The sequence below is a fragment of the Vipera ursinii genome (assembly GCF_947247035.1).
Source record: "Vipera ursinii genome assembly, chromosome: 3".
Classification (NCBI taxonomy): Eukaryota; Metazoa; Chordata; class Lepidosauria; order Squamata; family Viperidae; genus Vipera; species Vipera ursinii.
In genome coordinates this window covers 176379335-176395425 of record NC_139516.1, presented here as the reverse complement: position 1 = coordinate 176395425, position 16091 = coordinate 176379335, and the positions used below count along the sequence as shown (strand labels likewise).

Genomic DNA, 16091 nt, shown 5'->3' with positions numbered 1-16091 from the left:
CATAATATTTTCTTTCACATTTTAAATATAACAATTTGTTGGCAATGCTCACACCCAAGATTTTCAAGGATCTTCTAAGCTTGGTCTAAAATATAATGAAAATCTTTGATAATAGGTGAAATGCTGTGGGAAAGGAGGAACCTGTTTAATTTCAACAGTTCAACTGCAGTCAGCAGTACTGACAAGGGCTGAGAGAAGCATGAATGGGGGGGTATTAGGTTGTCTACAACTTGTGGCCTCCTGCCTTTTCAAACACCCTTACCTTTTGAGTTCTGACAGGCCCATACCCTCATGACCTTCCAAAAAACTTTGAAGACCTGGCTTTTCTCATAAGCATTGGGATAATTCATGGCTGGCACCTAAGAAACTTGTCTGTTGGTTATGAGGCATGTGTTGTTTAGGGGCACCAATAGTTTTTAATGTAGGTTTTATGTTTTTTGTTTTTTTAATATTGTTTTGTAAGCCATACAATATTTTGATACATAAGATGGGTAATTATATATCTTAAATAAACATAAACTAAAACAGGCTAGGTGTGATGTAGCTATTACTTGTGCAGCTTGTTTAACACTTCTAAAGAAAAGAACAATTTCAATCCTGTACTTATCTCTACGACTCATGCCGTACTTGCTCACAACTGATAACTCACAAATCAGATTTCTGTGAACTATTACAGATATTCATATATTCAAGTGTCCAGCATACTTTTCTAAAGTAGTTGATATATTTTCAGAGCCCAGATTGTGTTTGTTTATAAACATATTTGACCCTAACCATACCTTTCAATCCAATCCAATGACTGCAACAAATTAAATCTCAGTACAGTTATAACTCGAGATAATTAATACCAGGAAAAGTGAAATTGGAATTCCAAGTCTAGTAACATAAATAAACTAATGTCTACTGGAATAAAAATAGGGATGGTTCCTTATCCTGCTTTATTAGCTGTAAAAAATTTCTTTGTCAAAAGGAGATATTAAACAAATCTTGTGTATTATGTTTTTTTTCTAGCTTTACAAAATAATGAAAAATTTAAATGTAGAATATTAATAGCTTCATTGTGAAATATTTCTGGTGTAAATTTTATTTTTTAATTAGTGTATGAAATGTCCTAAAATAATGCTTGCAACCTATTTCCATTTTTAAAAATTCAGGAGTAAAACCTGGAGAGATAATCAAGAGCAAAGTCAAAGGTACTTTACTACCAAGCCTTAGCAATGATTATTGCATATTGATCATTGATGCCTGCGGTGCATGAGTTTTGCCATGTTAATAATTATGGCTACTAACTTTTTGATACTATCATATAAATTTCATATGTGGCCTATTTTACTAAACAGTTTTTCAAAAGATTAAAGCAGTTTATTATATTTATATTCTGCTTTTGCTTCAATAGCTCAAGATACTTTGCATTTTGCCTCCAGCATATACTACTAAATTACCCCATTCCTAATATATAACATTTTGACCTCTATGCCATAGTATAACTTCTCCTGAAAACAGTTCTCTATTATAAATGTATAGAAGCAAGTTTTTAAGTGCATATCAACTAGCTGGAGAGAGAAAAAAAATAAGATGCTTTTACTGAGATCTATCAGCTGGAGTTATATATAATTATAGTCTCAAAAACATACATACTACTCTTATAAATTATCTTTCTAATGATATAAACAAGACTTTGGACTTATTTATCCTGGTGCTTGCCAGATATTTAATTACTTTTTTGTCTATCAGATGTGTAAACTCTTGCCTGATAATTTTACTCTTGCAAAACATTTGGGCAAGCAATATAATCACATGAATTGATAGGTTCCCCATTTCTATATGGTAAATGAAAACGTAAAGTAATATAATAATCTGAAAATATGTAATAAATTTATGAGTAAGTAATCAGCCTTTCCGAATAAAGTATAATACTGTTGAGAATTGCTTTATATCTCTATTTAGGATGTAACAATGATTATTTTAAACAAGTTAGCATATAAACATGAAGATTTTTGTATGGAAAAACTATATGATGGATCATACACATTTTATTTATAATGTCATTTGATATTAATACATTTAATTTCAATCATATTTAAAGTTTCAAGAGATTTTGTGTCTCAGACAGTGTACTAGAAAAAAATTAAGGATTGATAATATCTTGGCAGATGTAAGATTTTCCACACTCTGTGAGTACAAAGGATATTCATTCCCTTTGATGAATATTGGGCTGGATGCATGCCTAGTGAGAAGAACAATTTGGAAATGTCTTTGATTCTATTTGTCAGTCTTTTTTTAACATTGATGATTCCAGGCTATTTTTCCTTCAGCTGAATTCACTTTAGAGTTTTGGAGTGCCACAGTACTTGAAAATTATGCAAAATGGCTATTTTCAGAAAATAATCATGCATCTGTCACTTGTTCACCCTTACCTCACTTCCATGATTGCTAATATTGTGTATTTTGAGATACTCTAGGCATGGAAGCCAGTATTTGAGTAAATTTAAATTTGATATGCCTTGTAGTACTAACAATTGTATAACACATTTTTTTATATTTTAAATTTCTCACATTGTAGTCAGAAAAAAATCTTGTCAATATTTATTGGGGAATAACATATTCAAGTTTAACCTGGGTAACATAGATGTGCATCTCGGTCTCTTCAATAATTTGCCTAAACCTATTAAAATATTGCATTCTTTTCCTGTTTTATCAACATAAAACACTGATTTCCAAGTATGTTTTACTAGGTCAGGATTAAGTTCAATTAAATAATGCTAATTGAAGTTGGATATGAGAGGATATTTTTGTTGTTGGACTAACAACATGTCCACGTGTCATTGCTGAAGTTAATGCCAATGCTGAACTTAACATTTTCTTAAAAAAGACTTGACATCAACCTTCCCCAGCAGGTTCTCTGTGGATGTATAGAATCTATACATCATGGCTATCATAGTCATTGGCACGATTTAATTCTTTATTTAAACAAGTAATATAGCCATCCATCTTGTAGCTGTGAATCTGGATGGCACAGGCAAAGTTAAACTAACCCCCCAGCAATATAATATATAAATAACCAAATATTAATCAAAATAATAGTAATGTTAAATTTTGTTCTGGGTAGCTTATAATACAGTAAAAATTTTAAAACATAAAATTTTAAAATAAAAACAGTAATTAAAATAACAGAGTAGTAGCTTAAATAATATGTGAGCAGTGACCTATGACCCAAACTTCTTTACTTGACATTAAAAAGCATAGTAAAATTCATGTTAAGTATACTTCACTGAAAAGGATGTTCCATAGACCAGGAGTCCTCAAACCCCCCCCCCCCCATCTGCAGACTGGTAGTGGTCCACAGCCTGTTGGGAACCGGGCCGCTCAAGCATGGGAGAGCGCATGAAGCTCTATTTGTGCAAGCAGTGTGTGTTCATGCAAAACCATTCCTCCCCCCGCCCTCCGTCACCACTGCCAGTCTGGAGCTGGAAAGTTTGGGGACCACTGCCATAGACTGCTGCTGAAAAGGCCTTCCTTGAGTAAACGGCTATACCTGTAGTATACCTCTGATTTCAGTGTACGTAAAAGAACATATAACAAAATTGTAAAAGAATAGGAAGAGCAGAAAGTAATAGAAGACTGAGATAATATGCTTATACTACCTACTTCCATTCAGTAGTTTTCCTGTAATTGTTTTAGTTTTGCAGTTCAGTCACGTGATTGCCATTTGTGCACTGTACAGTTTGCTTCAGACAAGCAGAGTCAATGGAATAGCCTTCAGTAAATTGCAAGACATCACATGATGTCTCACTTAACAACCATGTCACTTAGTGCATATCCCAGTTATGGTCATTAAATAAGGATTAAATTGCATTATGTTGTGTAAGTCTTGGATAAGATAACCCGACTAGTAAAGAATACAGATGTGGCAAAATTTAATTGTAAACACTTAAGTAGGAAGGACATCAACAAGAACAATAAAGCAACCCTAAGAGCACTTCCCCATAAAGTAAACAAAAGTCAGAAAAGGCTATAAATTATATATTTTTCTGCTTCTACTAATATTGTGTGATCAACTTATTTTGAAGTGGAAACATAATTCATGATTTGAACTTGGAATGGATATGCATTTGGCATGCTGATACATAGTCTCTTAATTTTAAAAAAATATTTTCCTTTTTTAAATAATGAAAAAGTAATCAAAGAATCAGCCAAGAAAACAAAAGAAAAGCAACAATTAAAGAAAGAAGCCAAAGAAGAAGAAAGGAAGAAGACAAAGAAAAAAATTGAGGACTTTGACATAAAGGATGAGAAAATTGATGATAAATCAAAAAAAGATTCTCATAAAATTAAGCAAGATAGAAAACCTGGAAAAGAAAAATCAGAGCTAGACAAAAATCATAAAGATAAAGATATGAAAGTATTACCTAATGACAAAGATAAAGAAGTAAAGAAGTTAGCAAAGAGTCTTTCTAAAGCATCTGAAGAAGATAAAATAAAAAAACCAAAGTAACATTTTTTTAATGTCTGAATAGTGCTTTAGTCAAGAACGAAAGAAACCATAGATATTTCATCTATAATGCAATTTTTCTTGAATTTGTTGGAATAAACATGTTTATTTCCATCCAGCCTTAATGTATGTGTGAATTAATAAACATACAGTATTCCAGTTGTACATAGCTTGTTTACTCATATTGTAATCAGTTATACAATGGAATCTTATTTTTGCTACTCAGTATGGCACACAAAAAAGGCTATTGTAAAAATAAAGAGACTGAAATATTTGAAAGTAGTATTGAATTTACAACAATATTTCATACCAATTCTTAGAAGTGTAATAGAAAATAAACTTGGATCTGGTTCTCAGGTTGGTGTGTTTGTGTGTGTGTGTGTGTGTGTGTGTGTATGCAGTGAACAAACATCCATTATATAAAGCATGGATTCAATAACCTGTGGTATTCTAGCTGTTGCTTAATTTTGACTCCCAGTATTCGTCACTATTAAGGTCTGTTGGCTGGGACTACTAGAATGCAATTTCTATAATAACTGGGATGCGGTAGGTTGCTTTTCCTGTTAGAGATTCATCACAATAACCTCATTAGATTACGTACTCCATAACGTTTTCCCTAATGAATTACTTCAATGTATCAAAGACAAGTGGTTTGAAAATACAAACCATGATAGTGAATTCGGAATGGATAAACAATCAAAATACTGATTTAAAGTATCCTTTCACAATAACGTTTCCACAATGTTTGCTGCTTAGGAAACCAATTTGATCTTTTTAAAAGAGAAAATTGAATTTTATGATTATATTACAGTTTTTTTTAAAAAAATCATTGAACAGAGTCGTCATGTGCAAAAAGTACTTAGTGACTTTTTAGAATTCCTTTCAACCAAGGAAAGCCTTTTAGAAAAAAAAAAGATGTACTTCAGAAGCATATATGAAAAAATAGTGAAGATACCCAGACAGCACTTTGGAAGCACTTTAAATGGTTAGTAAATATTTTGAACATGAAAATAAAGCAAGCATTTCCATAATGACTTTGAAGCTATGCACTCAATTTGCAATGCATAAATTATTATATTTTAGGTTATGATATGAAAAATAGTAACTACATATATGCAATTTAGAAAGGAATGTGGAATACTTTTTATTTTGAGAAGGTAGCTTTATTTATAAGAAGGTAGCAATATTTATCTAAAAATACTGAAAAAATTGTATAGGTGTGTGCTTGAGGAATGCATTTATATAATTTAGTTGTTTGATTCAAATTCTTGAATGAAAAATGTTAACTTGAAATAGAGGCATACAAGGGGGAACAAAATAAGTAATACGCAACCACAATGATCTTAGTATCTCTGTAATATATATTTTAAAATCATATAAGGGATAGAGATAGATAAAGAAGAATTCCACAACAACATGGGATGCTGCAGGTGTTGTATTTTTGAGTTGATTGCCAGCACTAAATTGCCTCAAAAATTTCAGAACATGAAATTCAGAAATTTCATCCAGCGGTGATGCCATTTGTGGGGGAAGTGAAAGATTATATAACATTTTCAGAAAACATTTAGGAATAGCAGTCATTTGCTTCCAGATATATTTTCAAAAGGCATTTTTGCCTGGCCACCAGCAAGGACCGGTAGACACTATGCTCTGTAATAAATGGAAGGCACCTGGTTGCCTTGTTTAGATGTATAGACAGTCCATGGAGTCTCACTGTAAATATTTTTAATTCATTTTTGAAGAATTTAAAGAGTTTTGAATGAATTTTGACTTTTTATGACATGTTATTCTACATTTATATTGGAAATAAGGTAATGAAACCTGTTCCTGTCACTTATGCATATTCAGTTTGTTTATTTGGAGTGATGAAATTCAATAAAAATATGTGAGCAGAAGAATTGTTCAATTCCTTTTTATTCAATGTGAGAATATTTAGTTACAAATCGGCTAAGTATTCAGGGCAATACAGGTAGTTCTGGCTTAACAGTGGTAATTAGGAATGGCAACTCTTTCATTAAGTGTGACTGTTGACTTACATTGAAATGTAGCAGTTCCAGTTAACATTATACAAATCCTGCATAGTGATTAAGCACAACTTCGTGTGATCGTTATTTGCAACCTCCTGCTGGTGAGGAGTCCTTGGTGCTTTCTGAGCTACGTTGTTTTCTTGCAGATGTTTCAATAGCCAAATTAGGTGACATCAGCAGCAGCACTGATGACGACATGTCCGCAAGAAAAAAACCAAGTTCTGAGCACCAAGGACCTCTTTTTTCAACCCTAAACTACACATATTCTTTATTGACTCTGCTGGTTTCATCATTGACTTTGCCTGTTGGAAGCTGGTGGTGAAGGCTGAAAATGGTGGTCCTGTGAAAATGGGATGCTGCAGGTTTTGTATTTGTGAGTTGGTTGCCAACACTAAATTGCTATCATGTTACCACAGGGATGCTACAATGGCTATAATTATGAGGACCGGTTGTAAGACTTCTTGTTCAGCACTGTTGTAATTTTGAACAATCACTGAATGTGTGGACATTAAGCAAGGACTATAGTTTAAGATAAAAGCTAGTAAAATTGGGAATTTGTTATATATGGGAACACTGAAAAAAATGCTGTTTTTCTTTCCTGTCTAACTATAGAAGTACAGTACATAATCATTTTTTTTGTATTGTGTACATAGCTCTTTTTTGTCTGTATTTCTTGCTATTGGGTATGCAGTACTGTATGAAGATAACTCATCATCTCCAATGCCCAAGAAACCTCAGGAATTATTCTGTTAAGTGAAGCAAAGGATTTCCTCTGTTCATTTCCAGCAGGTTGAGGTCTACTATAACATCCCTTAATCTATTGTACTTTGTTCATCAGTGAATAAGAAGGACAAAGCTGGAAAATGTTGGGTGTAACAAATTCAAGGTTGTACTAAATGAAGTTGTACTGTGGGTTGATATTTGATCTCACAAAATCATGCACACATACAGACATAATTTTAAAGAGATTTCCATGACACAGTGGTCTTTTAATTTCTTCCATTGTATTCTAGGCATCTATATTAGAAATAAATTTGGGAATATGATATACAAAATGCTCAAAGAAGTTGGGAATAAAGCATAATATCTTTTTAAAAATGTATTAAAAATTTTAAATGTATGTTTAAAACTTAAATTGAAGATGACATGACTTTCTGGAGGTGGTAAGTATTTTCCACCAGGGTTGGTGTCCCCATCTTAATTAATTAATTAAATTTCTACCCCTTCCATCTCACTACGTGACCCTGGGTGGTTAGCTAATAATGATGCCTAATTGGATCAAAATCTTGATGCAGAAATTAAAGTTAACTTTATAACTAAACAATGCAGGACTTAAGGAAAGATCTGTCCCAGAACAGTCAATGCCAAGAAGTGCTGAAGAGGTTATCCAACCTGCAGAAAAGCCATATGTGAAAACAGGTAAGCCCTTAGTTTTATTTATTTAATTAATTATTAGCCTTTGGGCAATATCAAAGTGTAAAGTTCCAGAAACAAATTACTACAATTTGATAAAAGCAATTTAAAATGGAATTAGATAAAATACAATTTAAAATGAAATGGGAATAAAATAAAATGAAATTGGAATAAAATACAGTCTAAAATGAAATTGGAATAAGATGCAATAATTTAAAATATAGATAAAATACGATAAAATTATATTTTGGTGTCACCCCTGCAATCTACTCCAATTAGTCCCACATATGCATATCTCAGCTGAACCATTTTTCTTAAGTACTGTGCTGTGTTAAATGCTATTTTCAGATTCTGGCCAGACATAAGATAAGTTGTTTAGACCGAGGTACCTGTCTCTCACCCTCTTATACAGGCAACAATCAAATAGGATGTAAGCCAGGTCTTCTACCTCTGGCACTCCACAAATACAGAAGAAGTTCATTATAGGGTATGGAATGGAATCTCCCGTATCTAACCATTGGGTTGAGGTGTTCGAATCTCGCTCATGTAAATATCTGCCTTAGATGTTTTGGCAGTTGTAACTTCAAATAGCTGTCTATTTGAAAAGCATGTTTGTATTTGCTCAGCCATTTCAAGTTACCCACCTTACTAAAGGATAGCTATGTATTTTTATTTTGTTTCTATATCCTTAATTATTTGGGCAGCTGTTTTTTTAAATCGTATTCCTGTTACACAAGAGTCAGTAAGGCCATAACTTCTTACAAAATTTGTTAGTTTGGTGATCCAGGAGATTTGTGATTGTAATCTTATTTCCTCTAATAGACATAACTTGGGGAGTCTATCAGTCTCCATTTCACTGACTTTATGTCAGTAGTTATATGCTCTAATTTTGGATAATGCATGGATTGTATGAATTCCTATTTCAGCTCTAACTGCTGAAGAAGATGTTCTTAGATCTACATTTCAACTGCTGGGACTGTGTTTTTTCTAGGACTGTGGTTGAGTATAAACCCCAAACTTATACTCCATACAAGAGCATAGGGATAACCTTAGCTTTATATACTTCAATTAATGGGGCTAGGGACCCTGGGTAACTATGATTCTTTAATTTAAGCAGTAAATTCAAACAAGCTTTTGCTCTAAGAGTATTCTGTTGATGATGGCAGGCATAAGATCCAGTCTTGGAAAAAAGTTATGCCTAAATATACAAAGGTGATAATCTGTTCAATTGGTTCACTGTCTAATTGCCATGTTTCTGTTGATGTTTTCCAAACACCATGATTTTTTATTTAGATTTACTAATGGTTAGGGAGTTATCCTGGCAATAAGAGCTGAATCCTACTTGTGAATACAATAATAAAATCATATCATCAGCATAGAGCAAGCTGTTACATGTATTTAGTATCATTGGCTTATGTACCATGGGATCCTTCATCAACCCTGGCAAATCATTGTTACATAAACTAAATAACAATGGGACCAGGACACACTCTTACCTTAGCCCTTTATTTGTGTGAATTCTGTTAGTCAGAGCCCCATTGACCTTATACTGCACCCTCAAACAGGTACTTGTGTAAAGGGGTTTAATCAAAGCCAGCAGTCTAGGTTCTATTTTAAGAGCTGTCAGTTTACTCCAGGGGTCTTCAAACTTGGCCCTTTTATGACTTGTGGACTTCAACTCCCAGAAATCCTGGCTGAGCAAAGCTGGCTGAGGAATTCTGGGAGTTGAAGTCCACAAGTCATAAAAGGGCCAAGTTTGAAGACCCCTGGTTTACTCCATAGTACTTCTCTGTTTACCATATCAAATTCGCAGTTATACTACCATGATGTGTTTGGAGGGATATACACATTTACCAGTATTAACCTGAACTCTCTATATCCAAATTTAACAGCTAGAAAATACGAATAGTTGTTTTTGTTGTATAGTTTCTCCTCCTGCCATTGCAATCCTTGCTTTCTGAGAATGCATAACCCAACAGAGAGTCTCCCTTTGTTTTTGTTTTTTGAGCTGGGAAAGACCATTCTTGAAAGCCTGGCAGTTGTACTGGTTCATCCACTTCGGTTAACCAGGTTTCCTGAAAGGCTATTACATCAAATCTAGAGAGGAGGTTCATTAGTCCACTATCAGCCTTCCTTTTCCAACCAGCCATGTTCCAGGTCAGCGTCTGTATGGGATTACCAGGGGCAAGGTGGTCTGGCTTGGTGGTAAGGCTTAGTAATACAAAACCTTCAGAATATGAGATCTATAATTACAGAATTTATTCTGTGCTTCCTGTGATTTTTTTCAGCCCTTAAAACATTATAGTTCATTTCTATTTAACATGCTGTTTGTTTTTCTTTAAAATAAAAGCAGTGAACAAATTTTTTTTCCTGGTTGAAATAATCATCTATATATTTCTTCAGAAATGATTCCAAAATCAATATTTCATAGAAAATTGCAAGTCAAATATAATACCTATTCCAGATGCAAAATGGAAGCTACAGTTAGAGGAAATTGGATGAATAACAATTTAATAGTTATACATGAAATGATAAAGAGTTTTTAAATAGATACTTTGAAATATTAATAAAATATCCTAGTTAATATATAGACATATAGCAAAACATTTTATCAGGCCAGAATGTTGCATGAAGGGAGTGAAATTAAAAAGCCAGGTCAAATGTAGAAATTTTGACTAATTGATGACATTGTAAAGATGAAAAAGCTAGAATTATTTCCAAAAGCTGCAAACTACATAACAAGAATATACAACTGTGAAGGTTCTGGCCTTGCTCACTGGTGGAGCTAAAAGGCAAGCCACTTTCCAAAGCTTTTAATGTCCAAACTGTAGATATTATGAATGGCTTTCTAGTAAACACTTGGACTAAAGCCATTTAGAGCTTTATAAAGCAACAGCTAAAGTGGGCTTTGAAATAAACTGGTAACCATTGTAAATCACAAGGAAGAGATGTGACTGATTTTGCAGTTGTTGGAACTGCTAAATAATTTTCAAGAAATCTCCATGTAAAAATATAGTAATCTACATAACATCACATAGCCATATTAGTATAATGCTCATGGGATGCAATAATTTGTTGGAAACATAAGTTCTATTTATGGCTCCATACTGATACATAACATAACAGAGTGAGCGCCTGTTACTTGTCCCAGCTTCTGCCAACCTAGCAGTTCGAAAGCACGTAAAAATGCAAGTAGAAAAATAGGGACCACTACGGTGGGAAGGTAACAGCGTTCCGTGCGCCTTTGGCATCTAATCATGCTGGCCACATGACCATGGAGACGTCCTCGGACAAGCTCTGGCTCTTCGACTTTGAAATGGAGATGAGCACCGACCCCTAGAGTTGGAAACGACTAGCACGCATGTGCGGGGGAACCTTTACCTTTACCTTTACCTTACTGATACATTATTTTAATCCTGGAGTCTGTTCACAGATCTTAAGGTTCCCTTAAAACCTTTTGTCTTATCAAAGATAAGTTATAATTAAGCATTTTACTTGCAGGCTATGCTTGCTTATCCTCGGATATGTCAAAATACAACCTAGAAATACATTAAAATAAAAATTTCATGAGTACATTTTTACATTAGGCAACAAATTCCATTCCAAGCCCTATAAAATGGATAGATTGAGATACGTTGCCTTATCCAATTTACTCTCTTTTCTTCACCTGAAGTTTTTTATTATTATTTCTATTTAATATACACATTTGCAAAATATATGGACTGATAGCTTGAATGAATAAAATGTATATTAATATATATATATATATATATATATATATATATATATATATATATATATACACACACACACACACACATATATATACATATATACATATACATATATACATATATACATATATACATACATATATATATATATACATATATATATATATATATATATATATATATATATATATATATATATATATATACTGCTCAAAAAATAAAGGGAACACTTAAACAACACAATGTACTGTATTTAATAGTAGGATGTCATATCTTGTGTTCCCTTTTTTTGAGCAGTATGTATGTGTATGTGTATTGTTGTTGTTAGTTGCGAAGTCGTGTTCGACCCATCGCGACCCTATGGACAACGTTCCTCCAGGCCTTCCTGTCATATATATATATATATATATATATATATATATATATATATATATATATATATATATATATATATATATATATTTGTGTAAATTACTAACAAAGAATTAAAGGGAAACTGAAATGCATTTCTGACTTATTAGTCGTCATCAGCCAGCCATACCCTTCTGAGATTCGAACCATGGGCTGATTGCATATGAGGCAGTGTTATTTGCCTCTAAGCCACAAGGTCTCTCTCGCTCTGTTAGCTTTTTTTCTGCAAGGGAAGATATGTTCGATAGCCTTCAAGATAGGCTGAAAACAGGAAATAAAGATTTGCCCCATGTTTGGGGCCTAGCAAGGTAATCTAAAGAGTTAACATTTGAAACATATATATATATATATATATATATATATATATATATATATATATATATATATATATATATATATATATATATATATATATATATATATATATATATATATATATATATACATACATACATACAGTTTCTCTAGGTATTTATTTTCTGTTATCTGTTAGTTCACGTTCTATTCATTCTTTTCGGTAATTGTTGATATATTTTCTAAACTTATACAGAACACATACATGTTAAAACAGAACCTGAAGATGAAATTGAGGCCTTACTACATGAAGTTCTTGACTCACAACTTGGTATGAATGTACCCTAGATTCCTTTTTTTCAAATCTATGGATTCTTCCTTTTTTTTCCTAGAAAAAAATGCTTGGCACTACTATGATCTATGTAACATATCTTACTGTTTATTCCTCTCTTGCTTTGACAATTATTTCTTTCTGAGGTGGAAAAATGTACTAGCTGTTATCCTACTCCACCTGTATTTGCACAGCATATAGAACTTTCCCATGATAAGAGTAAATGTTTATGGCATATTCTATTCATACTTGGATTTTAATAAGGCATTAAACAAGGTAGACCACAACCTACTTTTTGATAATGTGAGATAGAGGGAAGCAAGCAGTGGTGCACTCCAAGGTTTTATCTTAGGCTCCGTACTCTTCAACATCTTCATAAATGATAGAAGGGGAACTCTTCAGATTGGCAGATGACACCAAGCTAGGGAGAATAGGCAACACTAGATGATAGGCTTAATTTCCAGAAGGATCTTTGCAGACTTGAACATTGGGTTCTATCCAACATAGAACTAAGGAGAAATTCCCTGACAGTAAGAACAATTAATCAGTGGAGCAGCTTGTCTCCAGAAGTTGTGGGTGCTCCATCACTGGAGATTTTTAAGAAGAGATAGTACAGCTATTTGTCTGCATTGGTATAGGGTCTCCTCCCTGAGCAGGGGATTATACTAGAAACCACCAAGATCCCTTCCAACTTTCCTTATTCTGTTATTATGTAATGGACTTACCTGATGTGAGTATGTGAGTGAATGAATGAATGATTCACTAAGAAGCCAATATTACCCTTTTTTAATTTTGATTTTTAATACCCTTTAATTTTATAGCCAAGCACAGTTTAAAGAAAGATATATACAAAAATGTACAGACTAGTTTAAGGATTTGTGTGGAGAACAGATTACATTTACGTCATATTTATCCTGAAATATTAGAAATATTGAAAATTATTTTGAAATACTGAACATTATAAAGAGTTCACAAACTTAAGCACCACTATTTATGCTTTTTTAAAAGGAAAGATGCAATTTCTGTTACGCTATTAAATGGATGTTTGATTTAATGAAATTAAGGCTGTTTACTGGAATTCAAAGTTTCTTTTTTTCCAATTTTTTAAAGAAAAAGGTGAAATAGATGAAGATCATGAAAAAACAGATTTCCAGGAGGAAGAAGAAGAAGAAGACAATAATGAAGTATCTGTAGAACCCACAACAGAACAGAGTTATGATGAAGAAATAGAAGATAAAGTACCTGAAATATCAGAGAAATCAAGTTCTACCCAAGAAAGTATCTCAGGTGTAAAGAAAAATAAATATATTTCTCAGATATTTATGTAGCATTTAATTTTCTGAACCAATTAAGGGTTTTAATGTTTAATGTGTATGTAGCTCAGCTTTGTTATAATCATTCACTTAGATCTTCGTGATGTTGTCTATGCTATTGTCTTTTATATGATAATTTACGTCTGTGTGTGGGTAAAATGTGTGTGTGTGTGCATGTACCTATGTATATATTAAGGCAATATATAATATATATGCTTTTATATATCTTTTTCCAGACTTTTATTTATTTATATATATCCTTTTTACATACATACATACATACATACATATGTGTGTACACACACACACACACACACACACATAATGTCATGGTTCTGCTAGATGAGACCAGTAAAAGCAGAACTCCAAGGCTGCTGGGGGCTGGCTGGGTTTGGTGACACACCCAGCCCTGAGCTCTCAACCAGAGACCCCCAACTGGGTGCTGATAGGGAGACCCTGATGGAGGAAGGCTCCCGGGCTGAGGGGGGTACCACCTGGGGTCTTCCCCTGCTTGCACCTCCACTACTCGCCTTTGTAGAGATGTTGGCAGGAAATGTGTCATTTTATTTATTTATTTCTACTTGTAAATAAATGGTATTAATTTAGGAGTGCCTTTGCTTGAATTGATTTTATGTTTAGATTCATGCTTAAATTGATATTACACCTAAAGGCGTGAGAGTATTCAAGTGCAAGAAAAAAAGGATTGTAAGAAAACTTGCACAGTTCTCAGACTCGTTCACAATCCTTGAATTCTAATACCAGTGTATCATATAGAATGGGCCTCTGTGCTTGTACCTTGGTAGATTAATTTAATTTAGTGAATTTGAAATTTTGCAGAATTTTCTGTAATCTTTGTACATATTTAAAAAGAAACATTTTACTTTCAGAACCTGCAAGTAACTACCAACCTAGAGATCAAGAAGAATATGACACTGATGGTATCTAATGTCTTTCATAATTTGATATAAGAGTTATATAAGATGGACTGCTATATAAATGTAATAAATTACTTACTTACTTACTTACTTACTTACTTACTTACTTACTTACTTGTGCCACAAAGTGACTAAGTACTGAATATGCAGGAACTGCAAATTATATTCAGCACTTTCAGTGAAATTTTTATATAGAGAAAAAGTGAATCTAAAGGACCAAGGACTCTTGAATCTATTTTTGATAAAGAGTTTCAACAATTTAATTACAACTTAAAATAAACTTAGTTTATATTATTTTAAGTAAAATTGCTGATTGAGAACGCTAGGAAAAGGCATACATGTTTCAGCTATCCATACAAAAATTGTCAGTGCTTGAATCTCACACGTGGGAAATTGTTACTGTGAGCACTAGTCGAATCTTTGTAGATTTTCTCTGGGTCGAATACAGATTTTTGTTACCTGATTTCTCTTAATTTTTTTTTACTTATGGCTTGAGATTTGTGGCAGCAATATTAAGCATCTCCTTAATTATATTAATGGCTTTTGTAACATAATATGGCATTCCTAATTTTCAGATTTAAACGACTATTCTCATGTGGAAGAAGACACAAACAAGCCAGAAATCCCAGGTATGTCTGATTTATATTCATCTAAAAGCAATATATTTAATGATTTGTAAAAGTAAATTGTTAAAAGTATATAATAGATTGGTTAATAAAAAGTGTTTACTATCATTTAGTTGTAAAACCTGCCTTTTCTATTTGAATGATCAAGAGTAATAAGTATCTTGCTTATTTTTGGTCACACAAAATAATGTTGACAGAAAAGGGTTACATCTACTTCTTCTACCTAGAAACTGGGACTAAGATTTCTTTCTGAATTTAGAAGAAACTCCCTTCGGTTACATGCACTGATTTCAACCTTTAATTTGCTTAGCTCCATCTTAAGGGGCAGAATAAAAAATTACACACACACACAAACTTTATATTTGGAAATAAATGTAAAAGAGAATTGTTCATGTTCCCAAGTATGTTCCTTGCTATTTGTCAGTAGTTTTAACCCTGAAGAAGTGGAGTTATTTTTTCTTGACAGATTCATCTTTGGGGGAACCAAAAGTTACTTCATGATCTTATAAAACTGC

General features: G+C 32.9%; 1 protein-coding gene across 1 annotated transcript in view; it reads left to right on the top strand.

The window, feature by feature from the left end:
- The window catches only part of ASPH (aspartate beta-hydroxylase), a 108009-nt gene that overhangs the window by 33019 nt on the left and 58899 nt on the right, over positions 1–16091 (top strand). Inside the window, exons 4-8 of the mRNA XM_083361234.1 lie at positions 7849–7938; positions 12628–12702; positions 13813–13989; positions 14903–14953; positions 15526–15579. Coding sequence (XP_083217360.1) covers positions 7849–7938; positions 12628–12702; positions 13813–13989; positions 14903–14953; positions 15526–15579 — 447 coding nt within the window. The remainder of the gene's footprint in view (positions 1–7848; positions 7939–12627; positions 12703–13812; positions 13990–14902; positions 14954–15525; positions 15580–16091) is intronic.